We start from the raw sequence: 24,155 nt of genomic DNA on the forward strand, positions 1-24,155 counted from the left end.
GTGGGGCGGGGTGTTCTTAGGCTTCCGCCTTGCGGCTGGGTCTGGTGAGTTCTGTTTGCGCTGGGGCGAGGGCGACCCCCAGGGCTGCAGTGTGGGGTCGGTGGAAGATGCCAGCTAGGCAGGCGAGTGAGGGGTGGGTGGCAGACCCCCAGATGGAGACACCCCGAATGGGGAGGGACGCCTCAAAAGCCCTTAGCCCGGCCAGGCAGCTGCAGACTGTGGGGTCGGGGGGCTGAGAACACAAAGCCCTCCCCCCATTTCTCCTCCAAGGGGGGCAGCCTACGCAGCTGATCCATGCAGGGGAGGGTCTGCCCTGCTCTGTGGTAAACCAGAAGGCCCTTTCAGCATGTCCCTGGGGACTTAATTCAATATACTCTCCTTTTCATAGATTAAAATTGGTTTCCAGCTGGTTTACGTTTTCATAGTGGGCTGAAGGAGCAGGGGGCTGGCGGTGGGGGGTGTTGTGTTGGGGAGGAAAGAAGGTGGAGCGGAGAGAGGCCCCGAGAGGGAGAGGCCTCAGAGCCCTTGGCCCTTTGTGCCGTAAACCAACCACCATAGTCACACGCCCTTCTACGGAAAGATTTATTGGGTTCACAGAGCATAAACTGATAAAGATCAGAGATCAAACAAGCAACATGATTATATGCAACAAGGATTAAGAGAAAATGTTAAACCATTCAATGTGTTGCCAAATTTGACAAAGCAATATTTGAAAGCCCTTGGCTCAGCCAGGCACCTGCAGATTGGGGGGTTGGGGGCTGATGACACTCCCCCCGCCTCCCACGCATTGCAGCTGGCCAATTCAGGAAGCCTCTGTCCAGCTCAGTAATAACCTGGAAGGCGCTTACACAAGATGCTATCTTTGGATGGATTAAAACTGGTTTCAAGTCGGCTTACATTTGCGTAGTAGGTTAAAAGAAAAGGGATTGGGCTGGGACAAGGCAAGTGTGGAGGAAAGGAGATGCAAGGGAAGCAGCAGTTGTGGGAAGGGGGGACAAAGGGACAGCAAGAAGAGTGTGTGGCAGAGAGGGAATTGTTGGAGGGAGGCCAGTGGGCAGGGATGCTGTGCTCACACTTAGGTTCTAAACAGATGCAGGCTTTGGACTGTGGGGCTCAGGTGCAGGAGCCTTCCATCTCGCCCCAGTCTCTAGTTTCCACTTGAGTCTTGGCAATCACCCGCTCCGAAACTGTCGGCGTTTTCTTTGTCGAATATCTTCCTTCCTGCTTCTGGTGTGCAGTCGTTCACTCACGGAACGACATGTTTGCATTGCAGAAGTCAGCAGCACAGCCGATTCAGGCAGCCATAGAACTTGTCTGAAGGGACAGGAGATGATTGTTGCTTGTCTCGGAGCCCAGATCAAAGATGGAAGAGCAAGACTCAGCTGGCCCAGGCGCAGGAAAAGACTCTGATACTGTCATGGTTGAGAGCAGGGGGGAATTCTGGGAAAGCGCCGTGCAGAGCATTCTGGGTGAAGACACCCTCAGCTCAGATGTGCAGTGCCACCGCTTCAGGCAGTAGCTGGTCTGTTTGTTGTGGTGGGCCGGGAACTCCTCCTGTGCAGCTGGGTCAGGTAAGGGGAGTGTTGACAGGGGAGGGGGCAGCCTGGGTGCCTCTTTTCCCTGCACATCTCCTAGCCTGAGAGGATCTGTCCCTCTTCCGCTCCCATCAAAGTTGACCACAGAGGAGGCTGTGAATGCCACACATTCAGGTTTTTCACTGGCGACATAATTTCTGTTATTGATTGTGCTCTCAGAAGGTGTTTCCTCTTCCAGCTGACCTTCAAGGAGTTGGCTGTGCGTTTCTCCGAAGAGGAGTCGGCCCTGCTGCATCAGGACCAAAGAGCGCTGCACAGGGAAGTCATGGAGGAGAATTTGGGGATCGTGGTCTCTGTGGGTAAGGCTCCCCCATTCTCTGGGTTGATACAATCAAGTTACAAGAGATACCAGTTTTTAGCAGCCAGTGTCCTTCTCTTCCTGCCTGTGTGATTTCTGGGATCCCTGCTGACGTCGCTTCTGAAGCCACCCTTGCTTGGTGGACCTTAGTCAAAGCCTCAGTAGATGATGTCAGGGTTGGGTGTCAGGGGCTGCATCTGGCGGAAGTGGACTGGATGCCCCAAGACTCCAGCCTCATTCGCAGACTTAGGAACATAAGAAGTACTCTGTTGGACAAGGCCAACATGTTGCTCCCAACAGGGGCCAGCCAGATGCCTCCAAGAAGCCCAGAACTACGGTGTGGCACCATCAGCCCCCTTGGTTGTTGCTTGCAAGCGGCTGATGTTCACAGACACAGTGGCTGGGTTCAGACAACACGATAACCCACATCGAAGGTTGAATATGGGCTGAGTGTGGGTTGTCGTTGAACCTTGTGTTGTTGTTGAACCATGGGTGCCATGCTAACAAACCATGGTTTATTAATGATGAACAACCCATGAAGAGAGCCCTTTGTTTGTTGTTTGGTTGTGAACTTTGGGTTGTTCATGGTTAACATACCATGATTCGTTTGAACAACTGGGTTCAGACAACACGATACTCCACAGTTCAATGACACATACTCAACCTCTATTCAACTGCTAAGTGTTGAGTGAAGAGAGAGAGGGATAAGTTCAGTTTTATTCATTTCTTTATTCATGTATTGGTTATGTGTATATGCTACCATTTCTTTAAGGACCCCAAAGCAGCATGCATGATCCTCCTCTCCATTTAATCCTCACAACAGCCCTGTGAGGTAGGTTAGGTTCATTCACAGTCCTAGTCCAACACTCACTACCACAACACACTGGCTTGTTTTGTAAATGTTTGTGCAAGTGGCGTTTGGCCCTGGATCATCAAAATGCAGGATGTCAATCTGATGCACTGTGGAAGAGTTTGTAATTCAGTTCCCCATTATAAGCTCTTCCAGAGGGAAAAGTCTGTGCAGTGCTATTTTTTAAATATTTATTTATGACATTTCCATACCACCCACTAACCAAAGCTCTCTAGGCGGTGTACAAAAGCTTTAAAATTTAAAAATAGAATATAAAACATAATATAAAAACCACTGACATACAAAACAATTAAAAACAATCAACCGTAGAAATCCCAGGAATAGTGAAAACTTTATCATAGGCTGTCAAACGCTTTGGAGTAGAGGAGAGTCTTAACCTGGTGCTGAAAGGATCACAGTGTTGGCGCCAGTCTGACCTCACTAAGGAGAGCGTTCCACAATCAGGGCCACCACCAAAAAGGCTCTCCCTTGTGGCCATCCTCTGAACCACCCTCAGAAGAGGTACTTGGAGGACGGCCTGAGATAACGATTGTCATGTGCGGTAGGTTAATACCGGAAGACATGCTTCATCAGGTATTTCGGTATGTACTAGTGCTGATTTACAAAAGCACTAAGATTTGATGTTGCCATTGGTCCACTGATGCCACCAATGACTGCTGAGATTGGCAGCACCTCTCCAGTCTCATACCTGAGGCCCTCCTACCAAGATCCTTTAAGTGGACTTGCTAGGATCAACCCTGGCCCCTTAGGGATGCAGAACACAGGCTCTGCCACTGAGCTGCGCGTCTGTTACCTCCTTGTTTATTTTTCCAAAGAGTTATGTCTGGTCCCGCTTCCAAGAAGATCACAGCTGCGTGCATGGGGTTATTCCAATTAGATGTAACAATGCCTCGAGCATTTTACATGGAAAAGTGGAGTATATATTTAACAAATAATCCAAGCCCTGTAAGAAAGCATTGTGTTAGAAATATTGTGGCTATTCATACGACACACTAACCCACACTCGGTGGATGAGTGTGGGTGGTTGTTGAACCCTGGGTTGTTTATTGAACTGTGGGTTAGCATGTTGTCAGAACCCAGGACATTTTCCACAGGGTGGCTTGTTAACCATGCAGTATGGGTTATTTTCTCAAACCAGCCACCTTGACAATCTATGGTTTGTTGTTGGGTTCAGAGAGGTTAACAAGCCACCTTGCAGAAAATGTCCAGGGTTCGGACAACATGCCAACCCATGGTTCAACAAACAACCCAGCAACCCACATTCAACCATGGATCTACAACAACCCACACTCAACCAGTCAGTGTGGGTTAGCGTGTTGTGTGAACCCAGTCACTGCCTGGTCTTAGGCTCCCTGATAAAATTCATAGGTGGCATTTGGCCCTTGATTTCTCCAGTACTCAGCACAATACTGGTTCAGTCACTCACAACTGCAGTTATTCATTTTTATTTTATTTCTTTTATTATTTAAGGATTTTTGCCCTGCTTGCAGCCAAAAAGGCTTCCAGGGTTGTTTGCATGCAATTAATAACAAACAATGCAGTCCCTGCCTGCAGGATTGTACTCTAAAAGATATGACACAAAAGGAAAAGGGATGGTGAGGGAAGAGGAGAAAAGGCAAACTAAAACACGAGCTGTTAGAAGTCCCAAGTCTCTTACAATGATCAGCTTGAATGGCAACAGCCAAGGGACCGGATGGAGCGGGTGTCTCATCAGAGCCCATGGAGATGCCTTACGGTCCCATCTCTCCCTCTGCTATAACCTAGGGCATTTCTCCTGCACCTTTACCAGGACTTCTGCTTCCGGACCAAGATTGACGCCTTTACGTGTGCTTTTTTCTGGGGGGGTTTCTTTCTCTGCCTTTCTATATGTTTCATTAGACAACCACTAGATGGTGCTGTGGTATAGCGGGTGTGTGCATTTACACAACACTGCTATGGTGAGATTCAGAAAAAATACCAGACTTTTCTTGTTAGGAAAAAAACCTGTGATACTAGTTGCAAAGAGAGGGAGAAGCCCCGGAGAATTATGGCATCCTGGAAGGGACCCTGTGAAAAGCCATATAGGGGTGAAAGCTTGGCTAGCCTCTTCACCCCACCTGAACATAATTGCAGCACTCCCAAAGGAGGTGGGAGCTGGCAGCAAGGTGCAGCTAATGAGCCAAAGTAACAACAGGCAAGATATAAAGAACAGAGGAAAGATCCAGGAAGGGGGAGGAGGAAGGAAGAGATGCTCAGGATGTCCTGTTTGTGAAGCCAGACAACCTATAGGAAGTTTTCTGTTCAGGACATTCACTGAGAGGGGAAATACCTTTGAGAAAACTTTAGCCCCTATGATGAGCTAGATATCTCTAGTGCCTAGCTAGAAAAATATTTAGCTTTCTCGAAGAACTGAGACGAAACATCTCTGAGAGGCATTATTGTTAAAGCTTATCACAGACCCGTAAGTTACCTAATTCCAATCACAGGCGCACAATAAAAAAACTCATGTAGAAATGCCCCTAATGGAATAGCTGCTGCTACAGGACAGTTAAATGATAGTTCTTTGACTTCAGGCTCTGTTTTTCTCTTCTGCTGCTACCAGTTGTCTCTCTTCCTTCCAGAAAGTGATGGGCAGGAGAGTGAGAATGAAGGTGAACCGTGCAAGGTGTTGCTGGAAGGAGCTGGATGTAAACCATTTCAGTGCTTGGAGTGTGGAAAGAGCTTCAGCAGAAACTGTAGCCTCGTGTCCCACCAGAGAATCCACACAGGGGACAAACCGTTTAAATGCCTGGAGTGTGGGAAGAGCTTCAGGTGGAAATCAAGCCTTATGTTACACCAAAGAACTCACACAGGGGAGAAACCATTTTCATGCTTAGAGTGTGGAAAGAGCTTCGGTATAAAGAGACGCCTCATATCCCATCAAAGAATTCACACAGGGGAGAAGCCGTTTAAATGTCTGCAGTGTGGAAAGAGCTTCACTGAAAACACAGCCCTCATGCATCATCAAAATATCCACACAGGGGAAAAACCATTTAAATGCTTGGAGTGTGGAAAGTGCTTCAGGTGGAAATCAACCCTTATATTACACCAAAGAACTCACAAAGGGGAGAAACCCTTTAAATGTGTTGAGTGTGGAAAGAGCTTCACTCAGAAGATACACCTCACTTCTCATCAAGCAACTCACACAGAGGAGAAACCATTTCAGTGCCTGGAGTGTGGAAAGAGCTTCAGTGAAAAGAGAAGCCTTGTGGAGCATCAGAGAACCCACACAGGGGAGAAGCCATTTACATGCTTGGAGTGTGGAAAAAAATTCACCTATAGATCAAGCCTTAGGACACACAAAAGAATCCACACAGGGGACAAACCTTTTCAATGCCTGGAGTGTGGAAAAAGTTTCTGTCAGAAGAGACACCTCACTTGTCATCAAGTAACTCACACAGAAGGGAAACGATTTACATGCTTGGAGTGTGGAAAGAGCTTCAGTTTAAAGAGATGCCTCATGTCCCATCAAAGAATTCACACAGGGGAGAATCCATTGAAATGCCTGGAGTGTGGAAAGAGCTTCACTGAAAACGCAGCCCTTATGCACCATCGAAATATCCACACAGGGGGGAAACGCTTTAAATGCTTGGAGTGTGGAAAGAGCTTTACTCAGAAGGTACACCTCACTTCTCATCAAGTAACTCACACAGGGGAGAAACCATTTCAGTGCTTGGAGTGTGGAAAGAGCTTCAGTGCAAAAAGAAACCTCTTCTATCATCAAAGAATCCACACAGGGGAAAAGCCATTTGAGTGCTTGGAGTGCGGAAAGAGCTTCAGCAGAAACTCTAGCCTCGTGTACCATCAAAGGGTCCACACTGGCGAGAAACCATTTCAGTGCTTGGAGTGTGGGAAAAAATTCTCTCATAGCTCAAACCTTATATCACACAAAAAAACCCACACGAGAGAGAAACGATTTACATGCCTGGAATGTGGAAAGAATTTCAGTTTAAAGAGACACTTCAAGTATCATCAAATAATGCATGCAGAGGAGAAGGAATTTAAAAGTTTGTGTGTGGAAAGAGTTATAGTAGGAGATACAACCTTAGTCCACATCAAAGAAGAGGGGGAATAATTTTAATATTTACATTTAACTATTTTAAATTATTAAATATTTGAAATAATCCATTTCATCCAAAACTCCAAGCAGTCCTGGATGAAACTGATTACCTGGTCCCTTTTCAAACCAGCTTCAGAGCCGGATATGGAGCTGAGACTGCAATGGTCACCTTGGTGGATGATCTTCGCCTGGGAATCGATAGGGGGATTGCATCCCAGTTGATTCTTTTGGATCTCATTCGATACCATCAACCATGGTATCCTTCTGGATCGCCTGAGGGAGTTGGGAGCACTTCTCTGCAGTGGTTCTGCTCCTTTCTCTCAGCACGGTTCCAGATGGTGTCGCTCGGGGATAGTTGTTCCTCGAAAAAGGAACTATGAGGTGGAGTCCCTCAGGGCTCCATTCTATCCCCGATGCTGCGCAATATCTGCATGAAACTGCTGGGAGAGACCATCAGGAGGTTTGGGGCTGGGTGTTCTCAGTATGCTGATGATACCCAAATCTGTTTCTCCTTAACATCTTTATTCAAGGAAGGGATGACTTCTCTGAATGACTGCCTGAAGTCTGTAATGGGCTAGATGAGGGAGAACAAGCTGAAGCTGAATCCAGGCAAGACAGAGGGGCTTGTCGTGAAGGGTCCTAATTCAGATATTGAGGTATGTCAACCAGTTCTGGATGGGGTTGCACTCCCGCTGAAGGAGCAGGTTCGTAGCTTGGGGGTGCTACTTGACCCGACCCTTCTCCTGGCACCCAGGTGGCGGCAACAGTGAGAAGTGCATGTTATCAACTTCGGCTGATACGCCAGCTACGCCCATTTCTGGAACATGTGGACCTGGTAACAGTGGTGCACGCGCTGGTAACCTCTAGGCTTGATTTCTGTAATGTACTTCGGGCTGCCTGTATATTTAGTTCAGAAACTTCAACGTATGGCAGCCAGGCTGGTCTCTGGACATCCTGTGGAGACCATATTACCCTGTTTTTAAAATCTTTGCACTGGCTGCCAATTTGTTTCTGAGCAAAATATAAAGTGCTGGTTCTTACCTTTAAGGCCTTACGTGGCCCAGGTCCAAGGTACCTTACGGTGCGCCACTCCCCTACGCCCCAGCCCGCCACCTAAGGTCCTCTGGGGGCTCTCTGCTGCGGCTGCCTAAAGTGAGACCGTCAGCCACACGCCAGAGGACCTTTTCCTTTGCCGCCCCTCCGTTGTGGAATGACCTGACGGCTGGAATGCGCCTGCTGACCTCTTTGAAGGTCTTTAAGCAGGCACTAAGGACTGTTTAGAACTCTTGTTGCTTTTGCTGACTCTTGCATGCTGTTTATAAGCTGTGTGGTTTTATTTTTGGATTTTTTCCTTAAATGGTTTTTAGTTCAAAGTTGTGTTTAGTTATATGTTTGTATATATTGTCAGTATGCTTTTATGTAAATGGCTTTTAAACTTTGTATATGGTCTTTTAATGTTTTAACTTTTGTAAACCACCCGGAGAGCTTCGGCTATGAGGTAGTATCGAAATGTAGTAGTAGTAATAGCAATAATAATAATAAATAATTGGCATTTGTAAAGAGCTCCAATTTGGTCAACTCCTTTACTGTACATCAAAGAATTCACACAAGGGAGAAACTGTATCAGTGGCAAGAGCTTCAAGAAGAATGGGGACCTTGGCAAATATCAGAGAATTCGCTTATTCGTTCATTCATTTTGCATTTCTTAGCTGTCTTAATCAGCTCCTTGTCTGACCTGCAGTATTCAGTTTGCATTATACAGTAGGGCTGCCATAAGTCACTCGCTCCCAGCTACAGCCCCTTCCATCCCATAATATAGAAAATTACCTGCATTTGCTTTGGAATTCGTTATTTTAAAAACATTTCACTTTGAATAAGCGATATACAGCAAGCAGGAATCGTTCTCTGTGCTGTTTTCTATCAGGTTTCTGTCTTTGGGGGCTGGGGGTGGTGTGGACACACAGTTGTCCAATCTCAGCTACATTAAAATCTTGGATTTCTCCATTTTTTTCTGTGAGTCACTCTGAAGTCCATCCCTTGAGGCATTTAAAATTAGCTTCTCACTTTGAAAACAGCTTCTCGCCTATCCAGACAATGGTTGGAGGTTATTTTTATGTGCCTCTATGTGTCTGTCCCTCCCTCAACCCCGGTCAGTTTTCAGATTTTTTCCCCCTCAACAGTTCATGTCATTGAGTTATGATGGGGTTCTTTGGGGCTTCTTTCACCACTAAGGGTTTTCTTTTTTCTGGAGGTTTTATTGTACCTGTGGGTATTTGGGGGCTAGTCCAAGGCTTAAAAACATAAGAAGAGCCCTGCTGGATCAGACCAAGGGTCCATCTAGTCCAGCATTCTGTTCACACAGTGGCAACCAGCTGTCAACCAGGAACCTGCAAGCAGGACACGAGTGCAACAGCACCCTCTCGCCCATGTTCCCCAGCAACTGATCTACATGGGCATACTGCCTCTGATACTGGAGGTAGCACATAGCGAGTCTTCTCCTTGCTGTTGGTGATGGAGTTTTGGTTATATACGGATGAGCAGGGGAAGACTCCAGTGGGTATTCACATTAAGTACAGATGATGGTTTCAGGTAAGCAGAGATCAGTGAGGTAGGCTAGGCTGAGAGGCAGTGCCTGGCCCAAGATTGCCCAGTGAGCTTTATGGACAAGTGGGGACTAGAACCCAGATCTCCCAAGCCAGCATTCCAACCACTACACCACACTGATCTCAGATCCAGCTGTTACTTCAGCGAAGCACACAGGCTCCTTTAGCAGTGGAAACAGGGAAACTAGGCAGTCTTTATATTAACAAAGCTGTGAGGTGATTTTAGATGCTGATGGACTACATCAAAATATGTTCAACGGATGCCAAATTGGGTAGCTTTACCTAGCAGTTGGAGGGGATGAACCCTTGGACAATAAGTCCCAGCTTCAGACATATATAAAGCCTCTTCCTCCAGTTTTGGGTCCCCCACCTGCGAGGCTTTTACCCTTAAAGGTGGCCTAAGAGATCGCCTTCCCCAGTACAGACCTCCTCAGGCACTGAGATCACTGGAGGAAGTCTTGGTGGTGGTATCACAACCTGCAGACTGTCGTCTCGCAGCAACCGGGAAGGGAGCCTTCTCCGTGGTGGCGCCCAGTACATGGAATGATCTTCCTGCTGGGATTTGGGAGGCACCGTCTGTACTGTGCTTTAGGCTCCAGTTAAAAGCCCATTTCTTTACCCAGGCCTTTCCTGAGTGAAGGTGCTGTCCAGTCGGTTTGTAATGATGGTGTTGTTTTCATTGATGTTAATGTTTTATGAATGTTTTATATTAAGATTTTAGCAATTTTATGTATTGTACTGTTAGGTAGCTTTCTGGCCTACTCCAGCAGCTTAGCCAGGAAGGTTATTTTCCAGAGAGGACAGTGATCCAACTTAGGAACACAACAGCTTTATTTAGATTCGTCTTTTGGAATACAAAAGCTAGGCCTTCCTTCTTGAAACTCCCACTTAATGCACACATAGGCCTTCTTAATTCTAGACCTTTCCCTGGCTTTCTGGGCCCGCCTCTCCACAGACAGCTCCCCTACTAGGAGCTGCTCTTAAAGAGTAACATGCATCATAACCTTTCTTTCTTACAGTACCTTAATGTGTATTCTAATGTGAGAGATGTTCCCTCAAATTTCGAGGTCCCAAGCCGCTTAGGGCTTTAAATGTCATCACCAGAACCTCGAATTACAACCGGAAGCATATTGGCAGCCAGTGCAATTCCTTTAAAACTGGGGTTTTATGATCTTTACTAGATGTTCTGGCCAACAGTCTAGCTGCTGCATTTTGCACTAGCTGCAACTTCTGAGTCGCCTTCAAGGGCAGCCCCACAGAAAGTGCATTGCAGTAGTCTAATCGGGAAGTTACCAGTGCATGTACTACTGTGGCTAGGTTATCCCTGTCCAGGAAAGGCTGAAGCTGCTCCCAAGTACTCCAGGCTATGGAGTTCACCTGGGGCTCCAGCGATAGGAGTGGATCTAGGGGTACCCCCAAGCTACATACCTGCCCCTTATGGGGGAATGCACCCGCATCTACCCAAATAAATAACAATACATTCAAGCCTTTCTCCAGTGGGCTATGCCTGTGGCAAAATAACCAACCAACTGTCCCTGCAAAGATTTCGTAGCAGGCGGGGTGAGGCCTAGCTCTCCTGGGACCCCATCGATCCCACATTGCCTGTGACAACATAGGAGGCCGCCTTATACTTAGTTAGACCCGTCATCCCTCTAGTTCAGTATTTTCTACACTGACAAGCTGCAGCTCCTCTGGGACTCCTGGAGACAGTAAAAAATTTAGAGTACGTGTGAGGCTGCTTTACATCAGGCCCGACGCTTGGTCCACTGCTCCCAGTATCGCCTACAGTGGTTCTCCAGGGTTTGGGGGAGAAAGGTCTTTTTCCTCAGTTGCTCCCTGGTGGCCATATGCTATCTCCAGTATCGGAGGCAGGATGCCTCTGTACAACAGGGGCGCGGGGACATGGGTGGGAGGCTGCTGTTGCACTCCTGCCCTGCTTGTGGGTCTCCCGTGGGCAGCTGGTTGGCCCCTTTGTGAACAGCATATTGGGCTAGATGGACCCTTGGTGTGATCCAGCGTGACTCTTCTTACGTTCTAATGGTCAGCAAGAAACGTGCGTATGTGTGTGTGTTTGGCTCTGTGTCAGTCATCTGACTCCCAGGCCAGAAGAAATGTCTGGTGAATAGCTCGGAAATTCACCCCTTGTGCAGCGCTGTTTGCTGTTTTGTTTTTTCAGGATGTTTACAGGATTGGGTTCAAAGGGAGGCTGCATCACCAGCACACACATGCACAGAATCTAAATCCCCATTCATGAATTGTGCACGCCTAGTGTAAATTTTACTGTTCCTAGTCATCCCGGCGAAAAACTGTTTGCTTGACAGAGTTAATCCAGGGCGAGACTTTGCATGCAAATACCCAGACTGTTTCTGCTGCTTGCTGTCTGGCAGACTCCGTCTAAGGAGTTAACGTGAGCAAGTCTGGATTCCTAGAGAAGCACCTCCCTGCTCTGCCCTCCTCTCGTCCATGGGGCTGGCTGGTCTTCAGGTTCCTCCCCTGCAGCAGGATCTGATGGGTTCTCTTTGCATGGGGGCAAAGGGGACCCCCAGGGCTGCAGTGGGGGGCTTGGTGGGAAATGCCAGCTGGGCAGGCAAGTGACGTTTGGGTGGGAAGACCCCCAGATGGAGAGAAATGCCTCTTAGCCCAGCCAGGCAGCTGCAGACTGTGGGGTTGGGGGGCTGAGAACCCAAAGCCCTCCCCCATTTCTCCTCCAAGGGGGGCAGTCTACGCAGCTGACCCGTTCAGGGAGGGTCTTTCCTGCTTTGGGATAAACCAGGAGGTCCTTACAGCATGTCCCTGGGGGCTTAATGCAAGATCCTTTGGCTTTGGTTGGATTGAAACTGGTTTCAAGCTGGTTTACATTTCCATAGGTTGAAAGGAAAGAGGTTGGTCTGGGGGGAAAGGAGAGGCAGCCGAAGCAGCTGTGTTGCAAAGGGGGGTGGAGGAAGTGTGGGCGGAGGGGGGAAATGTCAGAGGGAGGCTGTGCTCAGACTCTGGTTCTAAACAGATGTAGGCTTCGGACTGTGTGGCTCAGGTGAAGAAACCTTACTTCCATCTCGCCCCAGTCTCTAGTTTCCGCTTGAGCCCTGGCAATAACCTGCCTGTCCTACAGGAAGATGACCTGGTCGCTATCAGCAACCTGTCTGCTTTTTCTTTGTCAGACATCTTCCTTCCTGCTTCAAGTGTGTAATTATCCAGGCACAGAAAGACGTGTTTGCGTTGCAGAAATCAGCAGCACAGCTGATTCAGGCAGCCTTAGAAACTGGCTGAAGGGCCAGAAGAGCATCGGTGTTGCTTATCCGAGAGCCCAGATCAAGGATGGAAGAGCAAGATGCACCTGGCCCAGGAGCAGGAAAAGTCTATGATACCGTCAAGGTTGAGAGCAGTGGGGAATTCTGGGAAAGCGCCACACAGAGGATCCTGGGTGAAGACACCCTCAGCCCTGATGTACAGCGCCAGCGCTTCAGGCAGTTCCACTACCGGGAGGCCGAGGGGCCCCGCGAGCTTTGCAGCCGACTCCACCATCTCTGCCACCAGTGGCTGAAGCCAGAGCGACACACCAATGCTCAGATCCTGGACCTGGTGATCCTGGAGAAATTCCTGGCTGTCCTACCCCCGGAGATGGAGAGCTGGGTGAGGGAAAGTGAGCCAGAGACCAGTTCCCAGGCTGTGGCCCTGGCAGAAGGCTTCCTCCTGAGCCAGGCAGAGGACAAGAAGCAGGCAGAGCAGCAGGTGAGACCGTTTTATCCTGGGAGTATCAAAAGGCTGAGAAATTTGGCAAGGATGTCATAAGAGACCCCATTGCTTGCTCACACTTTCTGGAAATCACTCACAGTGGTCCACCTTGCACCGAGGACTGGTCCTGCATCATTTCTGTTCTAATCCCGCTCTCTCTTTTCAAACATCACTGTCCTGCCTGGTTCAGGAATCCTTTGCAGACGAGGCCGCTGACTTCCTTGAGGCAAAGAAGGCTCCATCGTACACCAGACAGAAGCCACTGTTCAGACGGACCATGCTGGGGGGTGACGGAGGTGACACCTCGCTGGGTGAGGATTCAAGGGGCACTTGGGATCCAATCTTGATTAAACACGGGCTATAAGGATAATAAAGAAGTGAACGCCTGCAAGAAAACATTGCAGTGTAGAGTGTTTCCATTTGGGGTTCCATTCTCAAGACCCCAGTTTGCTATTTTTTTTCTCCCAAGGGTCTGTCAGTGCCCAGAGAGCATCCCAATTCCTCAGAGCTGCTTTGGGATATTTTCCCCCATTCTATTTGTTTTTTGTATTTTCCTCATATTGTATTTTCCTCAGAGGTTGAGGTGGACACACGCCTGTCCAAATCTCAGCTTCACTAATATCTGGGATGTCACCGTTGATATACAGAGGCAGCTCTCACTTCTGGCCTTGTAAACAATTCCAAATAACTTCTCAGTCTGAACCAGGAAATAACCTAGTCAGACAGTGAGAGGGTGGTTTCTGCCCCTTTGTATATTTGTGTTTCTCTGTCCTCCTCCTCTCCCACCTCCACATACTACCTCCCACTCTTCCTCCCACCTGGTTGTCATCCCCCCCCCCCCGAATTAGATAACATTCCAAGGCCATTGAGTCCTAGCTCAGCCATTTTGATGGGTATGGGCCCCCTTAGGGTCTTTTCCTTAAGATTTTTTTTTACACTGGCAAATCTCAGGGGTACCCCAAATCTGTTGACCCTCCCTGTTGCGTGCAGATGGTGTGGTTGAGGCTACATGAATTACAGGCAGACTTGAATGGGAAACAGAGTTGATAGTAAATGAATCCTGCCTTTATCTTTTGGATCCCTCACAGGAGATGGATTGGGGATGGCAACAAAATATAGTAGCTCATCTCTTCATTGTGGTGGGCCAGAAACAGCTCCTGTACGACTGGATCAGGTAAGGGGAACGTTCGCAGGGGAGTGGGCAGTCTGGGTGCCTCTTTCCCGTGCACATCTCCTGGACCAAAAGGATCTCTCCCTTTCCCCTTTCTTCTCCCATCAAACTTGCCCACAGAGGAGGCTGTGGATGCCACACGTTCAGGTTTATCCCTGGCTACATAATTTTCGTTCCTGATTGTGCTCCCAGATGATGTTTCTTCTCCCAGGTGACCTTCGAGGAGGTGGCTGTGCAATTCTCCGAAGAAGAGTGGGCCCTGCTGGATCAGGATCAAAGAGCCCTGCACAGGGATGTCATGGAGCAGAATTTGGGGATCGTGGCCTCTGTGGGTAAGGCTCCCCCATTCTCTGGGTTCATACAATCAAGTTACAAGGGATTAAAACATAATTGCAGCTTCTTTCTGCACTCCTGCTCCATTTTAGCAGCCAGTGTCCTTCTCTTCCTGCCTGGGTGGTTTCTGGGGTCCCTGCTGAGGTCTGTTCTGAAGCCACCCTTGCTTGGTGGGCCTTTGTCAAAGCCTCAGTAGAGGATGTCAGGGTTGGGCGTCAGGGGCTGCATCTGGTAGAAGTGGACTGGATGCCCCAAGGCTCCAATCTCATTCTCAGACTTAGGGACATAAGAAGTGCTCTGCTGGACAAGGCCAACGTTGCTTCTGACAGGAGCTAGTCAGATGCCTCCAAGAAGCCCAGGAACAAGGTGTACCTCCATCACCCCCCTCCGGTTGTTACTTCCGAGCAGCTGGAATTCCCCGACACAGTGGCTGTGTACAGACAGTACGAGAACCCATACTCAGTGGTTTAGTATATGTTGAAATGTGGGTTATCGTCTTGTCTGAAACCAGTCATGCTAACAAAGCAAGGTTTGTTAACCACGAACAACCTATGAAGAGAACCCATGGTTTGTTGTTGGGTTGTGGACTGTGGGTTGTTTGTGGATAACAAACCAGGTTTGTTAGTGCAGCTGGGTTCAAACAACACAATAACTCACGGTTCAACAACAACTCATGGTTCAGCAACAGCCCACACTGAACCCATACTCAACCACTGAATGTGGGTTATCATGTTGTCTGAACCCAACACTGCCTCTGAAGATGGAGGATTGTGACTTGGGAACAAGCCCCGTTTAATTCATTGGGACATGATTCTGAATAAACACGGGAGCAGTTCCTTACCAGCTGGGGCTTCCCTTCAACATGCTGGAACACGGGGGAGGCTTCTGTCAGCTTCTTCACTCAGACTGCTTTCCTACTGTCGTTTCAAACTGAGCTGGGCAGACGGTAAACGTATGCCTTGACCAGTCAGAACCCACCGACTGTTGGAGACCTTATTAGGGCCATGTAGCCGTATGTGGGGAAGAGTGTTTTGGGACTCAGAAGGCAATGGTGGACGTTTTCTTGTATAGGTTACAACAGGGTTCCCCAACCTGTTTTGGCTGGTGGGCACATTTGGAATATTAAGAGAGCGTCGTGGGTGCTCTCCCAAATGGCTGCCGCCATGGTGACTTGCCCATAAACAAAATGGCTGCCATGGCGGGTGTGGCTCTCACAAGTGGATGCCATGAAAGAGGACGTGCTCCCTCGTAAAAGGACTGGGTGTGACCAAAGCATCCATGGTCCAGAATGAAAAGCAACCTACCCAAGACACCCAGTGCAACGAAGAGATGGGAGCTGAACTCCAAAACACAAAAGTAATCTTGAACTGGCAGGTTTCCGCTTCTGGCCAGAAGTTCACGACGAGTCACTTGGCCAAGCAGCAGCGTATGAGGCAGAGGTCTGAGCTCCCATTTCCCCCACGCAGCACAACAGATACACATTTCACAGAAGGGAAACGGCTGATGGCTGGAGACACTCAGGGGCCTGGCAACTGCCACGGGAGGTGTCTGTGGACACCACATTGGGGACCCCAGGGTTACGATGTGGTTGACAGAAGGAGTGGATTCTAGAGGATTTATTATGGCTGGAGTGGAGAGGGATAAGTTCAGATTCATTAATTTATTGGTTATCAGAGCCCATGGAGACACCTTACGGTCCCATCTCTCCCTCTGCTATAACCTAGGGCTTTTCTCCCTGAGGCTTTTACCCTCACCTTTACCAGGGCCTCTGCTTCCAGACTAAGTTTGATGCCTTTACACGTGCTTCTTTCCAGGGGGGGGGTTCTTTCATGCCTATCTATATGTTTCATTATACAACCACAAGATGGCGCTGTGGTATAGCGGGTTTGTGCATTTAGATGAGGCTGCTATGGCGAAATTCAGAAAAACTACCTACTTGTTAGGAAACTCCCCCAAGATACTGTTTGCAAAGAGGCGCCGTGGAAGGATGACATCATGTAACGGACCCGCAAACTACTGAGAATGCATAATCACAAGTGCACAATAAAAACCTCATGTAGAAATGCTCCAAATGGAATATCTGCTGCTACAAGACAGTTAACTAATAGTTCTTTGATTTCAGGTTCTGTTTCTCTCTTGTGCTGCTACCAATTGTCTCTCTTTCTTCCAGAATGTGATGGGCAGGAGAGTGAGAATGAAAGAGAACCGTGCAAGGTGTTGGAAGGAGCCAAATGTAAACCATTTCAGTGCTTGGAGTGTGGAAAGAGCTTCAGCAGAAACTGTAGCCTCGTGTCCCATCAGAGAATCCACACAGGGGACAAACCGTTTAAATGCCTGGAGTGTGGGAAGAGCGTCAGGTGGAAATCAAGCCTTATGTTACACCAAAGAACTCACACAGGGGAGAAACCATTTTCATGCTTAGAGTGTGGAAAGAGCTTCGGTATAAAGAGACACCTCATGTCCCATCAAAGAATTCACACAGGGGAGAAGCCGTTTAAATGTCTGCAGTGTGGAAAGAGCTTCACTGAAAACAAAACCCTCATGCATCATCAAAATACCCACACAGGGGAGAAACCATTTAAATGCCTCGAGTGTGGAAAGTGCTTCAGGTGGAAATCAAACCTTATATCACACCAAAGAACTCACAAAAGGGAGAAACCCTTTAAATGTGTTGAGTGTGGAAAGAGCTTCACTCAGAAGACACACCTCACTTCTCATCAAGTAACTCACACAGGGGAGAAACCATTTCAGTGCTTGGAGTGTGGAAAAAAATTCACTTATAGATCAAGCCTTAGGACACACAAAAGAATCCACACAGGGGACAAACCATTTCAATGCCTGGAATGTGGAAAGAGTTTCCGTCAGAAGGGATACCTCGCTTCTCATCAAATAACTCACACGGGGGGGAAACGATTTACATGCTTGGAGTGTGGAAAGAGCTTCAGTTTAAAGAGATACTTCATGTCCCATCAAAGAATTCACACAGGGGAGAAGCCATTGAAATGCCTGGAGTGTGGAAAGAGCTTCACTGAAAATGCAGCCCTCATGCACCATCAGAATATCCACACAGGGGAGAAACCCTTTAAATGCTCGGAGTGTGGGAAGAGCTTCAGGTGGAACTCAACCCTTATATTACACCAAAGAATTCACAAAGGGGAGAAACCCTTTAAATGCTTGGAGTGTGGAAAGAGCTTCAGTGCAAAAAGAAACCTCTTCTATCATCAAAGAATCCACACAGGGGAAAAGCCATTTGAATGCTTGGAGTGTGGAAAGAGCTTCAGTAGAAACTCGAACTTCGTATACCATCAACGGGTCCACACTGGTGAGAAACCATTTCAGTGCTTAGAGTGTGGGAAAAAATTCTCTCATAGCTCAAACCTTATAGCACACAAAAAAAACCACACAAGAGGGAAATGATTTACATGCCTGGAATGTGGAAAAAAATTCAGTTGAAAGAGACACTTCAAATACCTTCAAGTAATGCACGCAGAGGAGAAGGAATTTAAAAGTTTGGATGCAGAAAGAGTTATAGTTGGAGATACAACCTTAGTCCACATCAAAGAAGAGGGGGAATAATTTTAATATTTGGCATTTGTAAAGAGCTCCCATTTAGAATCATAGAATAGTAGGGTTGGAAGTGGCTTACAAGGCCATCGGGTTTGGTCAACTCCGTTACTACATATCAAAGACTTCATGCAAGGGAGAAACCATGTAAGTGGAAAGAGCTTCAAGAAGAATGGGGACCTTGGCAGACATCAGAGAATTCAGTTATTCATTCATTCATTTTGCATTTCTTAGCTGCTTTAAACAGCTCCTTGTCTGAACTGCAGTATTCCATTTGCATTACCCTGTAAGGCTGCCATAAGCCACCCCCTCCCAGCTATAGCTCCTTCCATCCCGTGATATAGAAAATGACCTACATTTGCTTTGGAATTTGTTATTTTAAAAACATTTCACTTTGAATAAGAACAGATTGAGAAAGAGCAAGAATCCTTCTCTTTGAGTTATCTATAGAGTTTTTTTCTTTTGGGGCTGGGGGAGGTGTGGACACACAGTTGTCCAATCTTAGCTACATTAAAACCTTGGATTTCTCAATTTTTTTCTGTGGGTAGCTCTCACATCCACCCCTGGAGACATTTAGAAATACCTTCTCACTGTGAAAACAGCTTCTCACCTATCCAGACAGTGGTTGGAGGTGATCTTTATGTGTCTCTGTGTGTCTGTTTCTCCCTCCCAGTCAGATTTCAGATTTTTTTCCCTCACTGAATAGTTCATGCCATTCAGTTGTGATGGGGTTCTTTGGGGCTTCTTTCACCACTAAGGGTTTTCTTTTGGGGGGAGATTTTATTGTACTTGTGTGTATTTGGGGGCTAGTCCAAGTGTTAAGAACATAAGAAGAGCTGTGCTGGATCAGTCCAAAGGTCCATCTAGTCCAGCATTCTGTTCAAACAGTGGCCAACCAGGTGTTGACCAGGAACCCACAAAGAGGACACACGTGCAACAGCACCCTCTCGCCCATGTTCCCCAGCAACTGATGTACATAGGCTGCATGGCCTCTGGTACTAGAGGTAGCACATAGCGAGTCTTCTCCTTGCTGTTGGTGATGGAGTTTTGGTTATATATGGATGAGCAGGGGAAGACTCCAATCGGTATTCACATTAAGTACAGGCGATGGTTTCAGGTAAGCAGAGATGGAAGCAAATGCAGGTAGGACACCATTTGGATATTGTTTGGCTTCTGCAACCTGAGGATCTGCACAAACATCTTGGAGGACTGAGCCCTCCAGCCTGTGTCCTAGGTCCTTGCCCATCATGGCTTTTAAAGTCTGCCAGGACTGAGCTGGGTGTCTGGATCTCAGAAGAAATCCATCTTTCTTTGAGGGAGGGAATAGAGCTGACTGCCCCTGAGGAGGTGGTGGTTGGGCCCAACATGGGAAAAAGTAAATCTAGACCCCTCAGCCTGTGCTTGCTCTATGTCTGGCCTTCTATTCCTGAAGATGGTTCTGGAGCATATGGGGCAGCAATTATGCCAAGGGTAGTCATCCCTATGTGGGGAGCCTCTTTGGGGGACACAAGGGCCAAGCCAACCCCTAACACACTGGTCAGTTTGGCTGTTTAGCGTCTTTGACGGGGGGTTGGTTGCCTCTTAGGGCCTGATTCTGTGCCTGGCTTGGAGGATATGGTCCAAGTGGGGGGCTTGGGGGGGATGGGCATTCGGTTTAGTGACGGGTAGAGGGAGATCTGGTGCTGGGAGTTGGGCTAGCCACTGCACTCCAAGCCTAAAAGTAGTATTCTGGACTGTGCAAGGAGTCTTCATAAGGCTTGAAGCATACACAAAGACACAGAGGTGAAAGAGAGGGTGGGGGCTACAATTTGCACTAGGGACCCCCAGGAGCAATGTACCTTTCCCTGGGGCTGAAGCCCTTTCCTGCAGACAAGAACTAGCGAGCATTACCACTCCTGGTCTCAGGTGAAAAGGAAGCAGAACAGGAACCCTGGACTGTGAGATGGAAGGCACCCAGCGATGGCACCTTGCTCTGGCAAGCCAGGAGGGCTGTGATTTCAGCGGGAAGGAGGTGAGCCTTCTGCGTGGAGCCTTTTCCCTGGGAGGAGGGATTCTGAGTGATTTCAGCAGCATAGACCCAGGCCTCGGGGAAGAGGGAGACGGGCGTCTCTTGGCTGCCCAAAAATGAGGGTTCTTATACAGTTCAGATAAAAGCTGGTTTTACTCCTTCACTGATGCTGAGCTCCGGGCCTAAAAGTAGTTTTTAGGACTGTGGGAAGGAGTCTTCTCAAGGCTTGAAGCATACACAAAGACACAGAGATGAAAGAGGGGGTAGAGGCTACAATTTGCACTAGGGACCTCCAAGAGCAATATCCCTCTCCCTGGGTAGCAGCCCTTTCCTGCAGACAAGAAGTAGCAAGTGTTGCAACTCCTGGTCTCAGGTGAAGGGGAAGGAGATCAGGAAGCCTTGACTGAGTAGGGGAGACAAGGCACCCAGCGACGGCGCCTTGCTCTGGCAGGCAAGGAGCCCTTTGATTTCAGCGGGAAGGAGGTGAATCCTAAGGGGCTTTCAGCTTGGAGCCTTTCCTCTGGGAGGAGGGATTCTGAGTGATTTCAGCAGCATAGACCCAGGCCTCAGGGGAAGAGGGAGACAGGGGTCACTTGGCTGCCCCAAACTGAGGGTTCTTATACCATGCTCAGAAAAGCTGGGACATCACAGCTTTGATGAACCAGAAGCCCACAGCTCATAATCCCTGGAAATGGTGCTACTTGCATGGGGAGAAAGACTGTGCTGGCCTTTCATCCCGTATAACAAAAAGGGTGCTTGAGGACAGTGGCTGTACTTGCTGGAGACAAAAGTCCAACTTGTTATCTCGATTCTTTTAACAAAAGATGACCTGACCTGCTAACGCCTGCCCGTAACAAGAGGTGTCAAGGTTGGATTGGGACAAGAGGAGCACATTGGAGGTTCCTTACCAGATACCACTCTTGCTATCTAGCACATTCATGGTTTGCTGAGTTTTTACCCCCACCTTTGCCTCTGGGGAATGCATTTTAGGAGAGTCTATTAGAAATGGAATTGCTTGATCTCCTCTTATGTGATTGCTCTCAGCCCCATTCCTGTGCCTTTCACGCATGTTTGCTGAAGCCGGGGATGAAGATGCCTGGCTTTTTGGCCATGTCTCAAAATGGAGTCAGTACTGTTAGAAAAAGGGGAAGTCTAGCGAGACAGTCACATAAGCATAATCAGAAATAAACATGTTGACACAGTCGTGCTCTAACGAGTCAGCTAACGGCTCAGTCAGTTGACATGACTTGTGGCTAACAGAAAATTGTAAAGGGGGGGTATAAAAGATTTGTGCATGCTTAGCTCGGGGTCCAGACTGCTCTGCACCCGTTTTGCAAAATGACTAATAAAATAGTGTTGGATCCACTGCTGCCTGCCTGGCATCCTTTCTTTCAACCAGAAGCAAGAACTTTTTATCTAACAATTTGGTGCCGTGACTCGGATCCTGCTTCGGGGCGCGTCCCCTTTGCGCTGAACCGAGGGGCCACGGAGGAGAAGTGGCCACAGGTGGTTGTTTTACACTGCCTTCTCCTCACGTCGGCGGCGGTGAAGGCGCTTGGGGACCAACGAGGAAGAGGGAGACGTGATCACTCCTTTTAGGCACCGGCAGTGGATCAATAAAGCAGCTGGACGCAGCTGCGGGCAGGACAGAAGAGGCCTTTGGGGTAAGTGAAACAGCTTACATTAGGTGATAAACGCGGGATGGTGGTGTGTTTGTGCTTGTGTGAGACGCCTACGGGCGAAGCGAGTGAGGAGCCCCGATCTGCATTTCCCTACCCCGGCGACGGGCTGGGTCAGAGGAGGGCGAAGCACGAGACTTGTTGAATGAAATTACCACCGTCATGGGCGGGTCCCAATCCAAGCCTGAAGAAGAGTCCCCTATCCCCTTAGAGTGTTGTTTGCGATATTGGTCACATTTTAAGCAAGATTATGGAACTAAGATGACAAAGGATCGCCTTGTCCTTCTTTGTGCCTGGGAATGGCTGGTATTAGAACCCAAATGGCCACCCGAGGGGTCTTTTGACCCAACCCTGGTATCTGTTGTGCGTATAATAGTAACACAAAGGGGAAGTTGAGACCAGTTCTCCTATATTGATTCATGGGCGACCTGCGTACCCCTTGATGGCAAGCCCACTCTGTGAGTTGTCAAATGCATGTCTCTAGCCCTTCCCGTGGTGGTCAATAAGAAACCAACAAAGAAAGGGCCACCTAGGGTCGTGGCCATGGCACCGGAGGACCCACTGCTTCCTCCTCCCTATGGGACAGCCGTCACCAGACGACCGCGCCCATTACACGCACCACCATCTCCTGAGGAGCCCACTTGGCGGCCAAATGCCCCCGAGGAGGACATCTCTCGCGAAGTGGTGCCAGAGGACCCCGTCCCTCTAGTTGAGTTCCAGGACACTTTGCAAGATCGTCTAAATTCCCTTGAAAAAAGTTAGAAATACTAGAGGACACATGGGGACCCTCGTCACAGGAAAGGGCCCCCGAAAAGGGCGGAGAGACAAAAGGGGGCCTAGCTACAATTTGCAAAAAGTCCTGACTTTAAAACAAGACAAAAACAAACCTCCTGCCGTGTTCCTCCAAAGGCTAAGGGAAGCCTTCGCCAAGTATACTGATATTGACTTGAATGACCCAAATAATTTAAAGATTCTCATGACTCAGTTCGTGGGAAATAGTTGCCAAGACATCAGAAAGAAGTTGCAGAAAGTTGAGAGAGGATTGGCGGCTGACCTAGGTGTTTTAGAGGTAGCTCAGAAAGTTTATGAAAGACAAGAGGCAAGCAAAGCTCCTCACTGTGGTTCTCAGACCCGACAAAGGAGGAGCTAAAAAGAGAAGAAAAGGAGGGAGGAAGGGGTCCTCCCTGAGAAGAGACCAGAGTGCCTTCTGTAAGAAAATTAGGCACTAGAAGCGTGACTATGAAGCCTTGAAGCAAAAAGAGAGAGAGGAGGGTGCGGGGGAGGCAGAAAGGATTTTGCATGAACAAGAAAGAGACTAAGACAGACCGGGGCCCGGCCCCCTCTTAGCTGTCTCTGAGGCAAGACGGGACCCCATAGTCAAAATTAAAGTTGGGGGCCGCTCCTACAATGCCCTTGTAGATACAGGGGCCGCCCTGTCCATCCTCCCCCCCTTAGCCAACCACCAACGGGAAGTGGGGGATCTACCACCATAATGGGGGTCGAGGGAAGGGCAACCCAAGTGCCCCTTTCTCGTCCCTTGCTCACCAAGGTTGGGAAAACACACCTAGAACACGCCTTTGTCTGTAACCCCTCCTGTCCGGTGGCATTGTTAAGAAGGGACTTATTGACTAAGCTCCAAATTGAGATTGCTTTCACTTCTGATGGAAGGATAGAAGTACGTCTCCCCCTCTTTTGGATTCTCCTGATGCAAGCAGGGAGTCTATTGCAAAGGTCTCGGGCAAACTGGGCTCCGTCAGTCTGCGTGCCATCAGCCATTCCAGCTCTTCTGCTGACATTGCGGCCAACAACTTCCATGGCAACTACGCCTTTGAGGGCACTGGTGATGAAGACCTCTAGGGGCCCTGCCCTGACGCAACTCTGTGGGATGTAAAATCTCCTCCTGGGTGGATCTCCATGTGCCTCAACCCCAGCCAGCTGCCCACCCTCTTGTCTACATGGATGGGGAGACGGCACGACCGCTGTATGAGGTGCTGCAAAAAGATAAATTAGATAAATGGAAATGGACTAAAAAAAATGAATAAGTCTTTCCTCAATCTCAAAGCTGCCCTTGTGTCACCACCTGCCCTGGCCATACCGAATCCCAGTCGACCATTTAGACTCTATGTGCATGAGAATAAAGGCGTAGCCTCGGGAGTACTTTGCCAGCGAAAGGGTCCCTCCTGGAGGCCGGTGGGATATTACTCCAAGGTCCTTGATGTCGTG

General features: G+C 48.5%; 1 protein-coding gene across 1 annotated transcript in view; it reads left to right on the plus strand.

The window, feature by feature from the left end:
• Window positions 1-50: 50 nt before the first annotated feature.
• LOC146356154 (uncharacterized) overlaps window positions 51-24,155 on the plus strand; it is a 45,336-nt gene continuing 21,231 nt past the window's right edge. The window contains exons 1-10 of the mRNA XM_084830027.1: window positions 51-1,571; window positions 1,774-1,894; window positions 5,365-6,852; window positions 9,839-9,979; window positions 11,930-12,032; window positions 12,715-13,174; window positions 13,368-13,488; window positions 14,266-14,351; window positions 14,560-14,680; window positions 16,852-18,085. Of these exons, the coding sequence (XP_084686153.1) occupies window positions 1,491-1,571; window positions 1,774-1,894; window positions 5,365-6,852; window positions 9,839-9,979; window positions 11,930-12,032; window positions 12,715-13,174; window positions 13,368-13,488; window positions 14,266-14,351; window positions 14,560-14,680; window positions 16,852-18,085 (3,956 nt within the window). The 5' untranslated portion in view covers window positions 51-1,490. The remainder of the gene's footprint in view (window positions 1,572-1,773; window positions 1,895-5,364; window positions 6,853-9,838; window positions 9,980-11,929; window positions 12,033-12,714; window positions 13,175-13,367; window positions 13,489-14,265; window positions 14,352-14,559; window positions 14,681-16,851; window positions 18,086-24,155) is intronic.

This window comes from Heloderma suspectum, chromosome 2 (genome assembly GCF_057233095.1).
Source record: "Heloderma suspectum isolate Gila_16-S chromosome 2, 16-S_ref, whole genome shotgun sequence".
NCBI lineage: Eukaryota > Metazoa > Chordata > Lepidosauria > Squamata > Helodermatidae > Heloderma > Heloderma suspectum.